Below are 23071 nucleotides of genomic sequence, written 5' to 3' on the forward strand. Positions count from 1 at the left end.
CCCACCCAGCTCTCCAGTTTGTCCAGGTCTGGCTGGATGGCAGCACAGCCTTCTGGTCACACTGCCCAGCTCTGTCATCAGCAAACTGACACACAAGGCGCCCTATTCCCTCATCCAAGTTGCTGATGAATATATTGAATAGCACCGGTCCCAGCACTGACCCAAGAGAGACATGCACTGGATGCAGGTCTGCTGCTAAACTCCTGCTAGACTCTGTCCCATTGAGCACAACACTCTGGCTTCTTCAGATTATGGCAAAAAACAGCTCTCTACAAATAAATGAAGCTGTAACCCAGCTGGGGGAATCCTGCACATTAAGAACCTGAATTTCATCATCGCTGCTCAGAAAAAAATCACTTAAATTCCATCATTTCTTTTATCTGGATACGCTGCAATAGTATTTATTATGTGCTTTCCCTTTAGAGCATATTCTAGAACGTAATTTAAAAAACGATGCACAAATATTTCCTATTAAAAACATACGGAAGATGTATGGAACATTGGAACGCGTGTGCTAAATACTGTGCGAAGGACTCACAGTTCTGTGTGGCATTGAGGACCAGCAGCTTTTGAAGAGCATCATCATCCTACAAACAAGCGTAGAAAAAAGAATCTCGGAGAAGCACCGAGTTTTCAGCAGGTTTATGCAAGGCTGTAAAACTTCAGCGAAGTTGAGAGAGCACATCTGCATCAACAGGCAGCATTTCTGCACAGATCAGAGCAACAGGGAGACAAGAAGTACTAGAAACAAACAAACAAACAACCCCAAAACCACAGGAAATTAATCAGTGTTGTAAGCACACACAAGCAGACAGAATGTGGGAAGCTTAACTCTGTTTTCATCAGCCCTTCACTTTCCAGACCACATTAACATCGAGGTGCTTTGGTTCTGATTTGCATTGCGTGACCAGGTCATACGTTTTTCTGACGTACCCTCTAGTAGTAACTTTAAATACACTCTCAAAGTAAAGGAAATCAAAGAGCAAAAGACGAGGCATCAGTGCTTTCGGTAGGATCACTGTCTACCTGTTCCACCCAAAACAAAGAGCTGGGACAGCGCAAGGCTCATCTTCCTGCCACAGGCTATGAGGACGAGTTCCTGCTGGTTCTGCTTTGCTGCTGGCACTTTACGCTGTTTTGCTGAGGCTCAGAAAGCTCAGTGCATACGTATGACCATAAATGTCACAGCTTGCCAGGAGATTCTCATGTCAAGGACTGTAATCATGTCTGCAGGGCAACACAATGCAGGCAGGCACTGAGATCTATTACTGTTGTTGTGTTTTGGGTTTGTTTTTTCCTCTTCTCTCGGATACAGTTGGTTTCAGGAGTCAAGATGAAAGACAGAAGACAGGAACACAACATAAAGTAGATGTTCTGAGCCAAAACCACTGTTCTCTATCTATTTTGTTACTAGATCTGTAGCAGAAAATCACCCCCATTGAGTGCAATTTTAGGAATGCCAGCCAAATACTCAACCAATTCAAATAACTTACTGCCTGCAGATCACTGCATTGCCCGTAAGAAAACAAATCACTGATGTTGTAATGCTGTACATTAAGTAGGGCTCTAAAATTTCAGAGGAAAGCATTACTTCAGAAGACAAACTTATTTACTGCTTCTAATTAAAATTAGCCCTTGGGGGGATTTTAAAGGACATTCAGTATTGGTTGGCAGGCCTGAATGTTCATCTCTGAAAAGCTGTGCACTGTCTATGCTCGGCTTTCAAATCATTCATTGATAAAAAGCTCTGTCTGCAAAGCTTTGAGACTGCAAGCCAGCAACCTGCATAAGAAATGAAGGACATCAATAGTGATGTGATTTCTGTGCAAAAACAATTGAACACAACCTAAAAACAACACAACCTAACCTTGTGTTTCCTTCTGAAAATCTATTAAAGAATTTTAGTCCTTCTTCCTCCTAAAGGATGCAAGACAGAATATATATATATATATAGATTATACTTCCTCATCAGATAAAGCAATAGGTGTTTACCAGGTAAATATGCATATAAAAATTTATTCAGAGTATTAAAAGCAATCAAAACACGCAATCTTTTCTTTTAGAATTCTCACTGTAGGTTCCTATGATAGGGCTGAGTCATTTTGGTCTATCTTAACAAATCAGACATTTAAAATAATACCACTTTTCAGTGGGCAAAACTTCAATCATAACTCCATAAAACAGTGATACCAAAAACACGTACCTATCAGTTCTAAATATTGTATGTTTGATGGTACTTTGTGGAAAAGTTGATAGTTTTAAATTGACTGGCTGTATTTTACAGTAGCTGAAAAAATTTACTTCAGTAGGGCACAGCTGGGAGCCTGGCAGTTCATTGGGTTTGCAAGAGGAAACTTAGTGTATGGATAAGCCAGTCAAACTTCAGAGATGATGTGAAAACAACATGCCTCATGTTGGCCCTGTTTAGCACTGCTTAGACAGGAGAAACAAAAGCGTGGCTCAAGTAACTCATTGCAGGGGAGGGAGACATGAAGCTATGAAACACGGCCCAAAAGATGACAAATCATGGAAAGTACAAATTGTTTCATTACAAACAGTGGCTGTAGGGTTTTTCGGATGACACTTAAGAAGTGACAGGAAATCTTTAGCTTCAAAATACATTTTATTAAGAAAAAAGTGAAATACTCAAACTGGACCACCAGATTAAGGATGCTATTAAAATACAAACGATACAATACAATAAAAATGAGCAGTTTCTTTATGTAGGTGTAAAGAAGGACTACTTTAAGTATGTAAATGAACAGCAAGAGATGGCTACTTTCACAACACGGTAATCCTTCCAGCTCCATAACCCTAACAGCCAGCTTTTGATATAGGACAAGAATTCTGGTTTACCTTGTAGGTATTGGTTTTATATCAGAACAGCTATATTAATTCCTTATTTCTTTTTTGAGAGATTATAGTTTATGCTTTTTTCAAATTTAGGCATCTACTATTTAATAAGCACGTATGCAAGACACAAGAGAAGTGTATACATATCTTAGGTTGAAAGGCATATTGTTCCTCTCTGTTTCATACACTCAGTGCTCTTTCTCCAATTCTTCTTTCTCCTGCCCCATGTCACATTTTCAGCTACAATCTGTTACTCCACCGTGCAGACTGCAAACACTGATAGGTGGCGCAGCACTAAGGAGTTTCCTGAGTCAGGTTTATTCGTCATTATCTGAAAAATCAAGAGAGAAAGGCAGCGTAAAAAGGACAGAAAAAACAAGGCATAAAACCCAACAAAACTCAACAATGGTCTGAGTACTGAAGAGTACAAAACATTTGAGACAGAAGCTCCTCAATGTGCTTTTGTCACTTGTCTTTTTGTCACTCTATCTGCCTTGATCAGCTTATTTTTTCTTTGAATTGCCAAAGGGTAGAACTATTTTTGATTTACAGTTTCACAGGGTATCACAGATCTGTAGAATGCAGAATTGGAACTGAAGCTATTAAAAAAGCCACTTGTTAATAAGCATTTCACAAGATGAAAATCAGCTCATTTTACAGCATACACTCAGACCAAAGCTTACGATTTGTATGCCAACATTTTTTCAGCAGATTGGTATTTAAGCCTTATAGGGTTAGTTTTAAAATATCCTTAAATGGCGAAGTGTCAAGGGAAAGAAATGGGTAACGCCGTGGCTACCATTTTCTCCCTGTTCTGTGTTGCCAGCCCTCCCAAAGCCTGACAGACAAACAGCAGCAGTTTATTTTCCAATTAAATGAAGTGACTGAAAAAATATTTTTGATGCTTTTCTGTCATCCTTCCGTAACTCCGAATTAAAACAGCGCGGTGCTGTTTGTCCTGACTCAGCAGTTCCGTATCAGTAGCGAAGAAAAATGGGCAAAACATGAAGAGCAATTTGTCCCAGATGCAGGTTTTTGTTTTTAACTACTGTGTTTTTAGAACTGGTTTTTAGGACTTATTTTTCCCATTTCTGTACAAGTAGCTTAGCAAGCTGTCATTACTTGACCTTTCAGTCACTTGCAATTGCAACATAACTGTGAAGGAAATTAAAAGATGCAGACAGCAGATGTTGGTTAACATGTATTAAAATACTTGGAATTTGAAAACCAGCCAATAGTGATTACTGCACACATTTCTGAAACTAATATATGATGCTTCAATTGCCATAAAAATAACTGGCGTTTTGGGTTTCTATTTTTTTCCCCCTAGTCAAATCTTTTGGCATCAGGAAACATTACATAACTGCAATTCATTTTTTGACACGAGAGAAAAAGCCAACAGCACGTTCTCACACAGTGGGCTGGGTGGCATTTCACCAAGTGATTCTGAGTACTCAGGAACTGTCCTGCTGGCTCAGCTAACATATGGGGGGGCTCCCATCAAGTTAAATTCTCTCTGTGTATTTCTGGGCCACTACAAAACTACGATGGACTGTATCTCCACAGCACAGTCTTTCAGGAACTTGCAATTATAAAGAGCCACATTAAAAGTAGTTTTGGAAAGAAAAATACTATTTTAGTTAAGAATTTGATTCCTAAAACAAAACCATTTTTTTGTTCTGAGAACTTTATTCTAGACTTCCATCTTCTCAACCTGCGTAATGGTTTCACAGAAAGTAACTATGCTGCACATTTTATAAGGCCCCTGTTATTACAGTTCATAGCGTTAAATCAGAGTAGCCAGAACATAAAGTTTGCCACATTGTGCTGCAGGAATAAAAATGCCGTTTGTGGAAAATAACAACTTCAATCAGTGTAGCCGATCAGCTGTATAAGAAAGCATATCTGCTGCTAAAGTATTTTTTAGAACTTTTTTAATATAACAAAGAACAAACATGAAGACAATTCATCATTGCCAGTGATGTTACCTTCCTGGTAGGCTCCATCCGCCATGACCAGGTGAAGTACTTTGGCATACAAATGTTTGTGTTCATTTCCCAAAATAGTCTGAACTATGCTTGAACAAATCTCAATATTTTCATCTTCATCTTCATGTATGGCCTGGGAGAGAGAACAATCCATGTGGTGAGGTCTAAAATGGGTTTAGAATAAAGCAGTTCAAATTTACTAAAAGTTGTCCACTGTTAACCCCAAAACTTCCCTCTTTAATCCACTGGAAATTTCTACGTTAATATTAGGTGTGTTGGAACAAAACAAAAGACTTGAGAAATAAGCATCAATTCTAGCCACACAAAGCTATTTGTTACCGGCACAGCATGCAGCCCTACATACAGCTGTCTTGTTTCCTAAAACAGCTTCCAGTTGAGTTTATTTCACAAACCTTGATTTTATTATAAACTTCAATTAATTTCTCAAAGCCTATTTCCTGTTCCAGATTGTATCTCAGCTCTTCCAAATGGCTGAAGACACTGTCGCATTCTTCACATTCACTAGCAATATCTCCATCGCTATTATCTGTAAAGAAAGAAAACAACAGTAAAAAAGAACCAATGAAGTTAAAAAAACCACCAACACCAGAAAACGATTAAATTATTTAAAAAGACGTATAGAAAGCTTTAGATCTTCTATGAAAGCAAGCTTCAGGCAACTAGAGAAATAAAGATTTATGATCAGTGCCTGACAAATAGCTGCTATTTAATTTGCAGCATGAACATTTACTTAAATGTTGACCTTCATGCTCAGAAATTTTCAAATAACAACAGAAAAATTTGTGAAATCTCTGTAGAAAAACTATTTTTCAGAACTTTATTCCCTTATAATATAAAATGCAAAAATCTTCTGTGTCTTTTTTGCTAACATCAATGGATAGCTTATGAAGCAGGTGTAACAAAAATCATACCTGACTGCCATTCTTCATTAAGTGCACTTTCACTGCTGGGATTATTTTCATCTGCTTCATCCAGCTCTGTACCATTCGTTATGCATTTGATGACGTTCGCCTTTAAAGTGGATTCCTCCTCTTCACTTAATTCCTCACTAGGCTGTTCCCTAAGTAATTGTTCCATTGAGGCCCGGAGTTCCTGCAAATCTGTATCGGCCTCCCCAAACATGCTAAAAGAAAGTAACAGAGACTACATAAAGTGATGCTTTTCAAGACAAGGAAGAGCTCATATCTTTTGTTAAGCCAGCAAACTGGAAAGACAGCGTAGCTTTCAGGAGAAGAACACGAGACAAACATTTGTATACGTAAGACTAATTCTTTTCCCATCACTACTAGATTAACAAAGAAAATTAGCACTTTCTGCAGACCTTTATGTTCTCAGTCCATCATGATGACAGCCCTAATACCACTATATTCCCTGTGTCTGGCATTATAAAGATCTGTCTGAACAGATACCAGACCACCTTGTAGAAGGATGATGAGACAGATGATCTATTAAACTTTATTAGCAAGATCAGTTCAAACAATCTTTGTACTCATACTGTTATAAAACCCTGACAAGCACAACAAAACTAATTATGGCAAAACAGTTAATCCAACTCAGACAACCAATGCTAAGATTCCTCTTCAATCTTTCTCTAAGAGATTGTAGGCTGGGAGAAAATTGGGCAGTTTTCTTTCCACACGTCTCAAGAGGTTCAAATGTGGAGATGAGAAAACTAAAGATCAGGTAGAGCTTGATTACTCTGACTTGGCTAAGCACGACTAATGCTAAAGAAACTGCTGATATCATTTTTCAAGATGAGAACAGGAAAAAATTGATTTAATTCCACAGCAGAACACTCACTTATCTGAAACAAAACAGAAAATGCAAGACAAAAGCAGTACTTCAGCACCAGGAATAACTACAGAAATTTGTACCTTTGCTTTATTTGTTTCATCTTTTGTTCATTTTCAAATGTTGGGCACTTCCTATATACCGGTGGAACATTTGCTAAAAAAACCCTCCATTACTCAGACTGTCCACTAATTTTAGTACATGAGCAATAGGGATTGGCAGTAGGAAACAGCAGTGGAAGTATCTTAAAAATGAAACACAAGGAAGATATGCTGATGATAAGCAGTGAAGCGAAGAAAATAACTTACGCGTGTTTTGCATTTATTAAAGAAATAAAAATAGCACAGGAATACAAATGAGGAGGCAAATAGTATTTGTACTACCATTCCCAATACACAGGTACGAGTTAAATATCTCCTAGCCTCGATAAAAGTAAGTTTCATGTATCCAGTCCTAAGACAACAGGAAACTTATATAATTAGTTCAGCCCCAAATATTTTGGGGGATTGGACTCAATGACCTCTGGAGGTCCCTTCCAACCCCTACAATTCTGTGATTCTCTCAAGCATTATACTTAGTAACACAACAACAATGCAATGAGGCATGGATTGAATACAAGGACCTAAGCTCAATTTACATCAACAGGGAAGACAACTGTCTTGTTTGTAAGTCACATTGAAAAAATGAAAATTTGGGATGAGGGAAACAAAGGAGAACTAACAGTTAGGTTTTAGAGTCTAGGGATTACTAACAAAATGAATGCTTTAAGGAAATGCTTGAAAGAAATGAAAACCTGAAATCACATAGAATTATCAGGAGCAAAACAGACTTAGGTATCATCAGAACTCACTGGGTAATTTTCATCTCTGCAGACTACCCAAGCTGTAGGGAATAGCCAGCCCAGGGTCAGATTTTGAGGCCTGTGGAAGAATCTGGGGGAATTTAAGGACATCCCAATACCACAACAAGGGAGACTAATGAGCAGAGATTCCCAGAACATAAAAAGAAAGGATATATTAAAGAATTCTTCATTTTTAGAAGAGTGCTAGCCATCAACTTTGGTCTGTTTCAAGAGAATGTGAAGAGTGAAGACAGACAGAAAAGCATCTTTTTTATCACCTGCCTTCCCTTCCCCATTGCCCTAATTAGTAATAATCACCAGCCTGTCCCTTCCCCATCACTTTAATTAGATAACAAACTGGTCAGACAACATTTGACCTCACTTGTGTCTCAGTCTCGCTTAAAGTACATCAAAGAATCTCCTCTCTCGCTCCAGAGCAAGACAGATGGAATTTGGAAACAGTTCCGACAAACACTGCAAATAGGACATCCCACCAGCTGTGTGATTTTCTGAACATGACTAAGAGTGAACATTGATTCAAACCAAACAGATGTGAAATACAGGGTTTTAAAAATTTGGCTAGCTAAACAAATCCATTCTGGTGTATGATATGTAATAATGTATAACCAAAAGCATTCTTCAAGTAAGAAGCCTTTAAAAAAAATACTCGATAATCCTACTGCACTTACATATCCTCAGAATCAGAGGGTCCTTCTTTGGCTTGTTCATCTTCTGTATCGTCTATTTCAAGACTGTGTTGATGCTGTACATCTGCTATGCTGGGAACATCAACTAAGGTTCTGTACAGTTTGTAAAGATCCGGGAGCGAACACGTTCTCAACATCTGCAAAGGTAACAAAGTCTTGTGTTTGGGAACAATGCAAGTCTGTGATTGCAAGTTGCTTCAAAATGTTTTTAAATGTCAGCTTACTGGAAGTTTAAAATACTACTCTGTTCCAGCCAAATTAAAGGAACAGTGAAACAAACTGTAGATATCAGATATAAACAAGCCAGTAGATATTTCTGAATATTCTATTAATCAAGTAGTGCAACTTCCATTCATGCATTCACAAGAAAAGCAGAGAGTCACAGGAAACATTCTTCTTGATCTGGCATTTCATCAACTACGAAATGTTTACTTCATATATACTTCAAGTTTGCAGGTGTGCAAGTTTCCATAGAACCCATGTTTCCCCACAAGGTAGCTTTTTTTCTGTGCACTTTTATAATCTATGCAAGAATTACAGTCTTAGACCTGTTTCATCTACTGGTCCCATACCTATTGCTAAAATACTTTAAAGTCCATGTAATCACACTGCACTATCCCATGCTCACTTCGCTACATGTTAAGCCAAGTCACCTCGTTGCCAGAAATTATGAAATGCCTTCCCTGTTCTTTTTAGTGTTTATGATGGCAACGTAGTGCAATCTAACTTTGTAAAACTGTAAAAAGGGAGAAAGGTGGAGAGTAAGAATTTCCTCAGTTGTATCTAAGTAATATCATTCCTCCAGTGATGTCAATTCTTCCATAAACATGTGGAGGCAGAACACAGACTGCTGAAACCAGAGACTCAAAACATGATGCAAGCCCTGCTCGTGTAATGAACACTGCAACTGCACTGCATGGCAGACAATCAGACAAATACAAACAAGTGCTTAAACCATTATACCACCTGTTTTGGCCTCATGAAGACTCAAGAAGATTAAAAACGCTACTAAAGAAATAAAAGTTTAACTTACCTTTGGGTTGTTTGCATCAAACAGACCTGTAGAAAGTCCAAAAAACAATGAACTTTTCCCTTTATGTTTTGCTGGCGATATGGAACGTGAACGAGGTACAAAAGGCTCTTCCTGGGAAGACTGAGATGATAGAACTGGTGAGGCTGTAGGTACAGCTGGTGGCTGTATTACCCTCTGGAATAATGGTTCAGGTTGTGGAGAGTCACTGGAACAAGTTTCTGAGGTGGTATAAGAAAGTCCATTACAAATCTGAATGGTTTATAACTCCAAGCTCTCATGCAAAAGGTAACTAAAATGATCAGTGCTAACCACATTCTATCGTATAACTAAAGGGAAAAATAGATTTCGCTGTAAGAGTATTAAATTCTGTTCGGATTACTTAAATAAAAGCATTATGATGTGAAATTCTCTCACATATCTTTTGAGAATACATAGTTCCTAGCGACAGTCTATTCCATTTGCCTTCCTAATTCATAACAAATTTGCCCTGAGCTAAAAAATAAAATGAAAACAGGAAGTCTGCTCTTTTAGGGTTAGTGAAGAAGTGAGAAGGGATAGCTCCAGTATTCTGTCCCACCAGTTACAATACAAGATACACTGACTGACCTTCTGGAGCTTCATTTTGTGATTGTGCTTCATCAAGCATTACTTTCTCAAAAGCTGCTTCAGTTCCTCTGTCATGTTGTTCCCTATTAGAAAACAAGGGAAAGAAAATTTAAAATAGTCATTAGTCCACTGAAAAGATCCTCAACCAGGAAGTACAGACAAGCAACAAAACTTTAGCTAAGCTTAACATGAAACTGCTGTAGCTAGTTATCAGAACTAGAGTGAGGGATCAATAAAGGAATAACTCACTTATCCTGTTTTTCTGTCACCCACACTTCATTAGCTGTGATGGGAAATTCCTTGCTCTCGTGCTTTTTATTTTCTTCTGTTTCTTTCAACATCTCTGCTTCCAAATCATCAGGCTCTAAAATTAAGTCACACCTTGTTAAATATAAACTCCAAACAAAAAGACAGGACAGTGTTTTGTAGCTGAGAATCTGCTCTATCAAACAGTATTACTGTACTTCTTGCATCTGTTGTCATCTCCATAGAAGTAAAAAGGAGACACTACTTTCACAGCAACCTACATACTTGGAATTAACTTGTATTGTTCACTAATATATTTAATTTAAATTTCAGTAGAATTTTGCAAGATAGTCATGTTTTATTGCTTTAAACTCTAAGATGAAAAGGTACTGACTGTGGTACTGGCTAACAGACAACGTTCTTGGTATATGTATAACAAAAATAACTAAGCCTTTCATTTATTTTTTTTAAAGCAAAATACCACCATTTTCAGTTCTATTAAAAGCAGCTACTAGTTTATCTCAACAAATACAAAAATATAATAATGCACTAAAAGGTTCCTGCATTTACCGTTTATAAAGCAGAAGAAAAGAGGAAGGAGAACACAGACAACTGCAATAAAGGTAACAAAGTTATTTAACAAAGACAGGAAGGATAAAGAAGGAACAGAACTTGCATGAAAAACAAAATGTAATTGTCCAGAAGGAAATTCTCCTACTACGCTGAGTCACACACTAAGAAGGAACAGAACTATACAACACAATATTTAGTTGACGGCATCATTTTAAAAAACAGACTTGTTTATACTGGCAAGTCAGTTTGATGGCTTCTTGATAAAATGAAGATCTTTGCCTTGCAGCACATCCATCTTAATTTCTAACTACTTGACTGAGAGTGAAATATTTTAGTGTCTTTTGACATCAGATTATGCAGCCATTCAGAATGTTTAGGGACATATAAAACTGAGGCAACACACAGAAGCAGCAAGAATATGGACAGAATGTTTCTATCACCTCAAAATTGTTCTCAATAAACAAACTGTCAAGCTGGCAACTCCTACATTTGCAGTATAAATAGTTACCAGCTGTGCTTACCATTTATTACATCTATTTCTTCCAGTAATTCAGTTGGCAGCTGCAACTCTGCTTCTCCTAGAATCTTCAGGACCGAATCAGTTGGGCTTTTGCCCCAGACTTTCCTGCGGGGTTCACCAATATCCAGCCTAATTACTTCCCCCATAGTTTGCCCTGTCAAGATACAAAAACATGTTATAAACCTTCATTCATGCATAATAAACAAAAAACCTCCACAAAACTAACAAATTATAAATTCACTATCATGCCATCTCACCTCAAGTTAGGGAGCCTAAAGACTATGGTGAAAAGTCAAGAGTTCCTCTTCTGCCAACTCCTTTTAACACTAAGATATTAAATGACAACTAACATCTTCTACTTCATAGTAAAAGCAAGAATTATTTTCAGCAAACCAGGTATTCCAGAAGAAAAAGTTTGAGAGATGTCTTAATACCACCTGATTACAAATTTCACCTCTATTTCTACCAGTTTTCTCACAAGACTTTCATTTAAAATTTTCTAAAGCAAAATACCACTATTCTATTAAAAGCAGCTAATATTTTATCTTGACAAATAAATATATTATATACTAAAGCTCTAAATAAAGGCTTTTAAAGCACAAAGGAAAATCTCTTGTCCTTTTGACATTTTTTTTCCCTACTATTTCTCCCTCTGAGGGAAACAAAACAAATAATAGCAACAACGAAACATAGAGCAAAATAAAGTTCATATACTTTAATTGCACCTGTTCTTTCTGTTAGATTAGTGCCTATTTAAAAGACACTTAAAAAAGACAGCTTCAAGAAATAAACCACGTTTTTAATTAGGTAACTATTTGTTGAGATTATATTTTTGCATCTCCTGCCGGTCATTTCACTACTAAACATGTGCCTTCCTCCTTATCCAACTGAATACATAGCCACCTTCTTTAGAAGCAAATGAGACATAAGAGGTGACAAAAGGATAATAATGAAAGAGTACCTGATAAAAAGCAGGCATTACACATTGCAAACTAATTTACTAATGTCATGACAAGTGAGAACTTACGGTCTGTTCCAGAGAGAGAATCCTCCATTGTTAACTGAGCTAAAGGAACTACCAAATCTGATGCCCTTGATGCCCATCTTTTGCGATCTCCTAGAACTGGATGATTATCTTCTTGCTCTTCTTTACCACCATCTTCAGACCCATCCGACTCAGAGATACTTTTATCATCCTTCCTTTCTTTCTCATCTTCCTGAGCTTTAAGATTTTGATTCAATCTTTTCAGTATCTGCCGCTTGTTCTGAAGTAAGGATCAACAGATAATTACCTGAAACAGCAACTTTCTTAAAAAGGAAAAGAAAATTAAACAGAACAGAGCCTGACATACCTGCATTGCAAGATCTGGCTTTTTTATTTCCTCTTTAACCTCCTGGGCAGCGGTTACATTTCCATCCTTTAAATCCAAGAAACATGAAATATAACGTAGAAGGTATATCAGAAAAAATAATCTTGAGAATATTGATCAACATAGTACTGAAAAGACACTTCTAAGACCCTTTCATTGACAACCACAGACTGTACAACACTTCTGATTTTGTGGTGCTTCGCAAGCACCTTCAAGGACAGTCAGTTGGACCTGTTTGCTGTCTTAAGTGGTAAACAAATGAATCCGTCAAGCAGAGAAGTAAAAATTCACAGCATAAAACATGGAGAGATAAAGCTAGATATGGCACACAAAGCAAAATAACACTCAATTCCAATGCTAGAAAAGAGTTAATTGCATCAGAACAATAAAGTTGCAAGGACAGTTTAGGAGCATTTGTCAAAAAAAGCACAAGGGAGAAAAGACAGCATGTATATTATCAAGTCTGTGAAAATAAGAATAGTATCACTTTGGTGATACTATTCTTATACACAGAAAACCTGCCTGGATCAAGTTGACTGGAAACAGGCAGACGTACAATTACAGAAAAGAAAGGCAAACACTGCATTATGTAGAGCATTTTTTAGAGAAACATTTTGCATTATCCTTGATTTGCCCCAGCTACTGGAGCAATACAGTTTGAACTATTGGGTAAGACCTATTAGGCTATTAAAAACAATCACAATGAGCTTCCTTCAGAAAGCATACTTTACTCTTAAAAAAAATGTAGATTAAGTATGGATAATAATTCAACATAAAATTGAAGGCAGGAATGTAGAAACTATAATCTTTACGTACAAGGCTCATCCTTTTGGTCAACTAAGCAGTCTGATTTTCAGTAAGTTATCTGACTTTACTGCAAGACAAATCATCCACATAAAAACCGGTGCTCATGATTTAGATATCTGCATCAGAACACAGTTTATCTTCCCAACTTTCAATTGACACTTTTCAGTTATATAAAATCATTTCATGCTAAATTTCATTGTATTCACATAGTCATAGCCAGGTTTATACATAGTATATAATCCTGTACTATAACGGAATCTATAACCTAGGTAACAATACAAAGGTTAGCATTCAAGTTAACAGATTGCTTTTAAAACTCAAATTTTACAGTCACATACATTCAGTTTTAACAGCAATTGCTTAAATCAAGTGATGACAGTCCGAACAAATATGTAAGCACTGACACTACTGGGACCAAAGACCACAGAAAATATAAAATTGAAATACTGTCTTAAGACAACAAAACCAGACCACAGTGTCACACCTGAGTGTCAGATTTGTCATAAACTGCTGTTTATACGTTCAAAGTCAGTGAAAAGAATCAAGGATATAAAATGGACTTACTCAACATTTGTCAGTTCCACAATGCTTGGGTAGAGATTACAAACTCATTAACACCAGACTTCAAGAGGCTTCATGTTTCATTAACCACTTTTTACTCTACGTATGTCTTCATTGATCAAAAATGAAGTTGCAGGGTAAGCCTCATCCGAACTTAAGAAACGAGATATCTTGTCCAAAATTGACAAGATTTGAGCTTCAGAATACATATGTGTCTCAGCATCTTATACATTGGTATTTAGTCTTTCTTTCTTTTTTTTAAAAGCAACCAGTATTTCTTCTCCCTAACACACACGTTCTCCTAAAAATTCTTTTTAAACTCAGTATGCTTGTCTATGTTTTGCCACTACTTTTAACTCTCCACAAAAGTACCTACCACTCCCACTTCTTTCAAAGCAGAAGTCATAGAGATGGGTTGAACTGGAAGCTGCTGCTTAGGAAGAGATACTCCAGGCTCTTGTATTCCGTGCACAGGACTGTGCCCTGCTGCCCCCACATGAAAAGGCACATTAGGATTCTTCACTCCTTTTGCTATCAGCTGTAAAAATTCAATTAAAAAGAAAAATCAAATTAAAGACTGCGCATTCAACACAGTATGCTCAGAAACACTCATGTAAACCTTCGGAAAGGGCAATGTTGCACATTTTCATACTAAATGCAGCTGTTAATTGCATGTTAATTATTTCCAATTTATCAGCCTCACAACATTCTGCATTTTTTGTGGTTACCACTAGTTGGACTTGTCACTTCACAGCACACACAATCAAATGAAGATATTATACATCTCGGCAAGCTGCAGATATTTAATAAAATACTAAACATAATCCTGATAATTCTTAGTTATGGTGCTACATATTTGAAACAAATTCTACATTCAAGTATATATGTACGATTATGCTTTTAATGAGAGAATTTGGACTGGCTCATGCTCTCCCCTATTATAGAAGTGTCTAAAGTAGAGATTCTCAATGAAAGACTTCATTTATACAAAGACATGACACTACATACTCTGTGTACATTTGCTTACATGTTCTTCCCAAGCTCTTTTCTCTCTTTCATATGCTTCCTTCCTCTTTCGTTCTAACTGTTCTTTCAGAACTGCAGCTCGAGCATTTGCCTGGGCCTGTAATAAGCAAGCAAAAATAAACAAATAAATAAATAAAAATCAACTATAAACATAAAAAGTATTAGTATGCAATTCTTGCAATTCTGCTGAACATTTTACAAACATTCTTGGATCACTTAATCTTGTTTTCTCTAACTTAATTCTTAATAGACTACACAGACTCGACTGATGACCAGAATGACCATACACAATAACACAGCTCAAAATTTAATAACAATTTTTGATTGACAAAATTATATTTATAGAATAGACAACAACTTTCAATAAAAGTAATTTAAAATTAGAATCTTAGAATTTATTTTGAAGCCAGATGCATTAACCACAGAATCACAGAACAGCTTGGGCTGGAAGAGACTTTAAAGATCATTCAGTTCCAACTCCCTGTCATGGGCAGTGCTGCCACCCACTAGATCTGTCTGTCCTGTGGCCCATCCAGCCTGGACCTCACTCCCAAGTGAAGAATTTCTAACTAAATCTCCCCTCCTAGATTAAAGCTGCTCCCCCCTAACCTCTCATTATCAGACCATGTAAAAAGTTGGTCTCCCTCCTGTTTGTAAAATCCCTTTAAGTACTGGAAGTTTTCTCTTCCCGAGACAGATCAAACCCAGCTACTTCAGCCTTTGTACACAGGAGAGGCACTGCAGCTCTCTGATAATCGTTGTGGCCTTCTCTGGACCCACTCCAACAGCACTGCATCTTTCCTGAGCTGCAGGCCCCAGTCCCAGACATAATACTCCACACGGGGCCTTCATAAGGGTGAAGTATAGGAAACAATCCCCTCTGGCGCCCCTTTTGATGTAGCCCAGGATGCAGTTGGCCTTTTGAGCTGCAACTCCACAATACTCATGTCCAGCTTTTCATCATCCAGAACACCAAACACAAACAATTAAACATGCAGCTTAAACTTCCAATATTTATTCAACAAATGAAAAAAAAAGCTTCGGTTGCTGCTTCACCTCTAGTTTTAAGGTTAGGCTTGAGGTCAGCTTGTTTGTACACTGCTCTTTGAAGATGAGGAAAGATAGTGAATAGATAGAGTAATACTTGCTGAGCAGCATGGTAGAGGTGGTTATTAATATTGAAAAAATAAAAAGAAAAAAGCTCAAAGTAAAGGTTGGATTCCTGTGAATCAGAATTGCTTTGAACTACTGAACGAAATGTAATTCAAAGTAGTATGTAATAACCCATCCTACAATCTACACGTGGTACTGTCTGCACAAGTGAAGAATCGTTCTTTAAACTAGATGATGTTATTTAAGCTACATTTACCTTTCCCTTTCACTATCAAAAGGCTATCCTAGCTATCATACCAAAGTACCTTTAGGACTAAAGCTAGTCTAGGGGGCTAATCTCAAAGGTACGGATGGGAAAAAAAAACCTTCATCTGCTATGCTACATCACAATGTACTTCAAAACTACTAAGATAAATTAGTTGGAATTGTTACCTCAGTACAGCATGTATGACTTACAAGAGATAAAAAAAACCTCCATTATTGAATGTGGAAACGGATATTGATAGCATAAAACTTACTGAGTTAAGAAGGCAATTTTAAAACAATGAGTTCAATTTCCTCCCTCCCCACAATTACCTTCTGTGCTTCTATCTTTTTGCGTTTCATTTCTGCTTCCTCACTTGACTCTTGTCCATCAGAACTGGGAGCTTCATTCTGCAAAGTATGAGTCCTCAAAGAATTATCATTAACGCCTGTTTTTAAAAGCTGAATGATCAAAGTGACTGATGGGATTATTGAGACTGACCACGTGACTAGTCCCGGTTCTGTGACAAATCAGCCTGTAAACTGCTGACAACAAGTCATAATTTTACATGGTAAATTCTCACTTAAATACTTTCTTTTTGAAATTATATTACGGTATGGAGCTTCTAGAAACAGGAAAGAAAGAATGTAATGGACCTAAAGTTGCACAAGCAGTGAAACTTGACCCAGCAATACTGGGAGAATGGAAACAATATGTAAGGTGTACTTCTGAAGTCTGTTTTCAAACAACTTCTGTATACTCCAATTCACAGAACAGGCTGGCAGAGTAGAGTAAAAATCAGATGCAGAGATAGAAGATTATATCCCCTAGCCAACTTGTTATTTATTTTTCAAACTGACCTTCTCTCCACGAAGTTTTGCTTTAATCTGTTGACGTTCATTGAAGTTCTGTAGTCGTATCTGTCTTAATCTTGCCAAATATTCCTAAGGCAAAGAAAGGAAGCAATTTTTAATTGTACTGAAGCCATTTGTAACATGGTTAGCTTACAATACTAGTTGCGATTCCACAAAAACTCAAATGAAATGAGGGGAAAAACAGCACTATTACTATTGCCATAATAACATTTAGTAATTTCTGGAAGAACTCTCATCCAATGAAAATAAAACTGAAACTCAGGTTCCTCAGCATTAAGCTACTATTGTACTTGACATAAACGAGGCCCAGGAATGGTTACACATACGTTACAACACAGTAACATCATACAAATACGTATGTAAGTTCAAGAAACTTTTCTAGGCAGACATTTTTTTGTAACTGTTGTAGACAACAGTTTTTATGATTATTTAAAATAATAATGATAAAAAAAATTACACACCCACATTCCAGGAATAAATTATTTCCTAGGAATTTATGAAGTTCTTTCATTGTGTTACAATGGTGAACCATGCAGGGAAAAAAAGCACAGTGAAGTTCAAAATAGAGCTATTTTTGTGATGGAAGTGGCAAACATGCGGCAAGCATACCTCTTCTTCCTTGTTTCTGGATTTCCTTCCTCTTGCAGACATGGGCCTGCCTCCATAGATATCTGCCACGTTTTGCAGTGTACCCTGTTTGCCATTTAATGGTATCATATTTAAAATGGCTTGGGCAGTAAAATTATCTGATTTATCCAGTAACCGTTCACTTAGAATAAACCAAATCCATCAGTGATCTGCAGCTGCTCTAAAGTTTAATGATAACCTCCTTTCATTTACAAGAAACATCTGACAGTAACAGCTGACAACCCTGAGCAGCCACAAAGATGCTAGTTTTGAAAATTACAGGTCTTTTCCCTGCAGCTTGTCTTTCCCTGCTGTGTTAGAAAACGTTCATGGGTAGTGGTTTTGGTACATTCAGAATATATATAAACAGCATAACACAGTTGGCACTTGTAACACCACCAAGCAAAGCCTGAATTGAAAGTGGAATCTTCATATGTACATTAAGCTTTTTCCCTTTATAATATGTATTTTTAACACACTAAAAGAAGCCAACTCAAAAATTCTAATGCATGTGCATCTGAAGTGTATAATCTTGGTTAGCTTGATGTATTTAATCCAGAATCCCAAATGTAACTGAAATGATTAAACCTTTATGGGAACAATAACAGAAGTTCAACTCAAGACAGCACAAGAATTATTTAACCCAAGGTTCCCTACTTGGTTTAAAATTAAGAACTTTCGTTCACAATTTCTGTCTCTGTTGAACTCACTAAAAAATATCTTCAACACATAATAACAGTAAACACATGTAAGGTTGTTATGTAGACCTTCTGCCTTTTAAAACACTAGGTAATTTGTTTTCCCAAGCTTGAGTGTAAAGAAATGCCTGTACATCCAGTTAAGTTTTTGAGCTACACACTCTTAGAAGCAAGACTACTGAGAACTGGTCTTCTTACTGCAGAGCACTAATCATTTATACTCATCTACTTAAGTGAACATACTAGAATTTTTAAAAGCCAAGACTGTGTCTTTTAATGCCCCACAGCTACAAAGAAGCACAAAACAGACAGCAGTTGTCTTAAAGACTGTAACATTGAAAATACCACTCAACTAATGTAACCATATTAAAATAAGGTTGGATAAATTACTTAAGACTCACACAAGAAGGTCCATCTTACTTGATTTCTATGAATTTTTCCTCGAAGACTGTTACGGTCTAGAAGACAGTACCATCTCTACATCACAGAATCATAGAATGGCTCAGACTGGAAGGAACCTTAAAGACCATCCTGTTCTAACCCTTTGCTGTGGGTAGGGACATCTTGAACCAGACCAGGTTGCCTGAAGTCCCACCCAGCCTGGTCCTGAACTCCTCCAGGGAGTTCCACAGCTTTGCTGGGCAACCTGGCCCAGTGCCGCAATACCGTAAGTAAAATATTTCTTCCTGATGTCAAATCCAAATTTACACTCGTCTTGTTTCCAGTCTACCCCTTGTCTTATTAGTACATGTCGTTGTAAAAAGTCCCTCCCCATCTTTCATGTAGTCTCCCTTTAGGTACTCAAAAGCCACTATGAGGTCCTCCCGGAGCTTTTTCCTTCTCCAGTGAGCAACTCTTTATATGGAAATTACTGCCAGCTATATAAGCTGTTCCCCTCCCCTCGTACTAACAGGAGAAAGATGCTGAGAGCTTCTGCCATCAGTGGTAACTGATACATTACTATGGAGCCATGGCTCAGAGTTTAAGCCTCCCCATTTTATTGCAACTGCCCATTGAGTGTAAAGCACTTGGGCTCAGCTGAATGCACTAGAGAAATAGCACTTTGTATCATATACAACTATACTAATGCCAAGAAAGCTAAAAACAAAATAGAAGCAGATACTATTACTGACTCATCTAAAAAGAAGCAGACTAAACAAACACTATTTCTATGAAAGTGGTTTACTGGTCTCAGAGGCTTTAAAACAGATACATTCTTAAAACAGAAGACTCGTGCTTTTAAAACAAATATACTAACGTAAGGATACTTCTGCATCAAAGCTAAAGTATCTTAATAAATAGCATGTCTTTAGGAAAACACTACTGTAGTTGAGTTTAGTTTATATATAAGTTCAATTTCAACCAAAACTTAACAGCTGTGACCAACAGAAAATGCAAAACATTGTTCTGAAGTTCACAATATCAAGTTAGACATGCACAAGAACGGTATTTAGCCAGTAATTCATGGCTACAATACTAATTTAAAGATTCATAAAGCATTCTGAAACAATAACATACAAAGACTGCATTTTTCATACCATGTGTCCCTCAGCACGAGCTTTGTTTTGCATGGCTTCCCTCTTTCGTTGCCAGAATTCTTCAACTTGCTTTGCTCTTTCTGCAGGTAACCATCCTTTCTGCCTGCAAAATTGCAAAACATATCAAGCTCTAAGCTTCTGAAATACAGTATTCATATTACCAGTGCATTTATCCTAACTGAGAAACAAATAAGAAATTTACCTTCGTAAGTAACATATCTTCAGAAAAATGCCTTTTATCAGCCAAAATGCTCATGTCAGACTTTAACAATACAGAGAAAAACACACTCAACAACATAAAAAGTACAATTAAACTCTCTTCCCAAACAGTGTTGCTCTCTTGCACATTCTATTCATCAAAACAAAAATGAATGTTGAACCACAATTTTAGTGGTTATTCTGAAAATTTCTCAGCTTGTCTCACTAGTAATCACATTAAAAAATAAATAAAAAAAATAAAAAGACAAACTAATTCCTTTGCGATTTCCCTTTGGAGACCAGCAAGAAGTCTCCATAAGCCATTCAGTAAGATATCCAACAGCCTGGCAAGTCTGATCTAGACTTGGAGCAAGAGCTTCTACCACACAGATAACGTCTCAATGGTGGCATTCCAATAGCGTTTTGGTGGATTTATGGAGATTTTTGTTATTTTTCAAGTGACTCTGAAGGAGCTTTCCTGACACAAAATTAACCAGAACAGATATGTCTTCACATATCCTGCCCCAGGTCAGGGACCTATTTGGATAGACAAGAAGGTTGTGTTTACATTACTGTAAATGAGTATGTGGCAAGTCTACAAGTGCACACATATGATCACTTGGTAGAGGAAACTGTTCCTAAAAAAAACTGGTTAAAAACAGACTAATGAGGAAGCTCTCTAAGGAAAACAAGTTTAAAAAAAAAAAAAGTTCATGGACAGTGTTAGAAATGCTAACAAATCATAGAATGATGAGACAGTTCCCTTTCCAAAGCTCCCCCAGCCTCCTCTGACTGTAGAGTTGTACTAGCAGTTCAACAAAAGGCAGGAAGATAGGAGGAAAAGCAGGGAGCAATAACCCATAAGGTGAAACAGTTAAAGAACGTTTTTCCATACGGGAGCTACTGTCAGCAATTCATAAATAACTTAGCACACTCAGAAAACATCTCTGAATCTTATTTTCTTTACTGTGCTACCCAGCTACAAATGAGGAAGTAAAATGATATTTCCATATGCCATAATTCAAGAAGAGAAAGAAAAGTAAAACTACTTTGATAGAATAAGTGCTGTAGTTGTTCTGGAAATGGAAAGCCATCCACTGTGTTACTGGTAAAGAAAGAACCACTTGATAACTTCCTTATACATCTATTTGACTCACTATTAAAATGCTTCAACCAAATTTGTCCTGGTCAGCCCTACTGTCCAATTTTTAGAGACTACTGAAGTTGAGAACGCTTCACTTTAGTTGGGGCAGCATAATCAGAGATACTGTAATTTGAAGATTTTTCAACTTTTTAAATATGCTGTTTAAAACGTAGAACTTCCATGATGTCTGTGTAATGCTGTAATGTGACAAGCAGTACAGCAATAATAGCAGGGTGACACAATTCTAGTCTGCAGCAAATAAGGACAAGCCCAAACGCAGAAGCCGTGAACACAGGAAAAAAGGAAGAAAAGCCACTTATCCTTGGAAGGTCTGAAGCAGCCAGGGAACTCAAGTAAGATATCCTCACCTCTACTGCCAACCCTTAAATGATGTCTGTGAAGGGGTGGATCCTGGCTTCACCTCTTCTGATCACTCAAGTGTGTTGTATGTGCCTGAACTCCTCTGGGTTGGCCTTGCCTTCCCACCAAGTGCTCAACCACTGGTTCAAACCCTGACTGATTTCTGCTAAAGGATGTTATTATTAAAATTTTGGGTTTTTTTTTTTTTACTTGTTTTTTCAGCATCCTTATTTTTTCAGATAGAGGTGAAATATAAAAAGTCTAAGAGAGAAATACCACAAGACTGATTACAATAGTAACATTATTTTCAGATAATGAAGTAAAAATACTTAGAACATTTTGAATGCTAAGATATAGCACCTGAATTTAAAAGTAGTCCAGATTATGATTAGAAAAAGAACAATCATCTGTTTAGAAACTCTTGCATAGTAAGCTCACTGAGTGCTTCTGAGTTCATGGATTCAAGAAATACCAAATCAATTTCTCCTCAGGATCTCCATGCTCTTCTTAATTCACAATGGTTCATCTCAAATCTGAACAGATTTAAAACAATCTTGGCTAGGTCAGGCAAAGTACCATTTAATATAATCAGATGTGTGAGGCAAGCAATACAAAAACCTTATTTCCTAACCTAGGCAAGATTTTGGGATTGTGGCACTGTGTGCAAAGGACTGAGAATAATCGGGGAAGGCTGAAAAGACACATCTCAGTCATCCAGAAAAAATACGCTGATCAATACACAGAGGCTAAAAGTGCTGAGAGCTTTCTAGATACTGTTCTATTCTTTAAAAAAAAAAAATGTTTAGATGGAGAAAAGGCAGTCAGGATGAGATGACAGGACACGGAAGCGTCTTGACACGTAACACAGAAATCAGAACTAGAAAAAAGCAAAGAAGGCTGTTCTACGTAGACTATAACTGGATTAAGCCAGTCCTTTTAGCTTAAATCTAGCTTAGGTTGTTGGTAATCCATTTTTTTTCCTCCTACTGGGAAAGGCAAGGTTTCCACTGGCTCTGAAAGTACTGTGGTCTGTGAGGGATCAACACACAAACAGACAGCACACTACCAATGGACAAAGATGATTCTGAAACACGTCCAACTACTAAATGGAACAAGATAGAACAAAATTCTAACATGTAGGGACAGATTTATGGATTATTGCAGTCCAACCTGTTTGCACTGGCTTGTTTAGACACCTCCTTCAACCTTTTCACTTTTTTCCTAATTGCATCAGCATCAGGTAAATGGTGATGACCTGCAGGCCCCTTAGGAACTCCTGGACGTATTCCAGGTGGAATTCCTCTGTAGATAAATACGTACAGCAACTTTCA

At 37.2% G+C, this 23071-nt stretch overlaps 1 protein-coding gene across 9 annotated transcripts in view; it reads right to left on the minus strand.

The window, feature by feature from the left end:
* Positions 1–2606: 2606 nt before the first annotated feature.
* The window catches only part of NEK1 (NIMA related kinase 1), a 37414-nt gene continuing 16949 nt past the window's right edge, over positions 2607–23071 (minus strand). For 5 of the 9 annotated variants that reach the window (XM_072335444.1, XM_072335447.1, XM_072335442.1 and 2 more), the window contains 18 exons: positions 22911–23042; positions 20039–20141; positions 17785–17868; positions 17161–17244; positions 16633–16710; positions 14945–15040; positions 14294–14455; positions 12532–12597; positions 12207–12444; positions 11181–11333; positions 10090–10204; positions 9841–9923; positions 9235–9452; positions 8184–8338; positions 5774–5985; positions 5255–5388; positions 4842–4974; positions 2607–3184 (listed from right to left, as the gene is read on the minus strand). In XM_072335444.1, coding sequence (XP_072191545.1) covers positions 3171–3184; positions 4842–4974; positions 5255–5388; positions 5774–5985; positions 8184–8338; positions 9235–9452; positions 9841–9923; positions 10090–10204; positions 11181–11333; positions 12207–12444; positions 12532–12597; positions 14294–14455; positions 14945–15040; positions 16633–16710; positions 17161–17244; positions 17785–17868; positions 20039–20141; positions 22911–23042 — 2260 coding nt within the window. In that variant the 3' untranslated portion in view covers positions 2607–3170. The remainder of the gene's footprint in view (positions 3185–4841; positions 4975–5254; positions 5389–5773; positions 5986–8183; positions 8339–9234; positions 9453–9840; positions 9924–10089; positions 10205–11180; positions 11334–12206; positions 12445–12531; positions 12598–14293; positions 14456–14944; positions 15041–16632; positions 16711–17160; positions 17245–17784; positions 17869–20038; positions 20142–22910; positions 23043–23071) is intronic. The other 4 variants (XM_072335449.1, XM_072335446.1, XM_072335448.1 and 1 more) reach the window with 3 other exon arrangements.

This window comes from Excalfactoria chinensis, chromosome 4, assembly GCF_039878825.1.
Source record: "Excalfactoria chinensis isolate bCotChi1 chromosome 4, bCotChi1.hap2, whole genome shotgun sequence".
Classification (NCBI taxonomy): Eukaryota; Metazoa; Chordata; class Aves; order Galliformes; family Phasianidae; genus Excalfactoria; species Excalfactoria chinensis.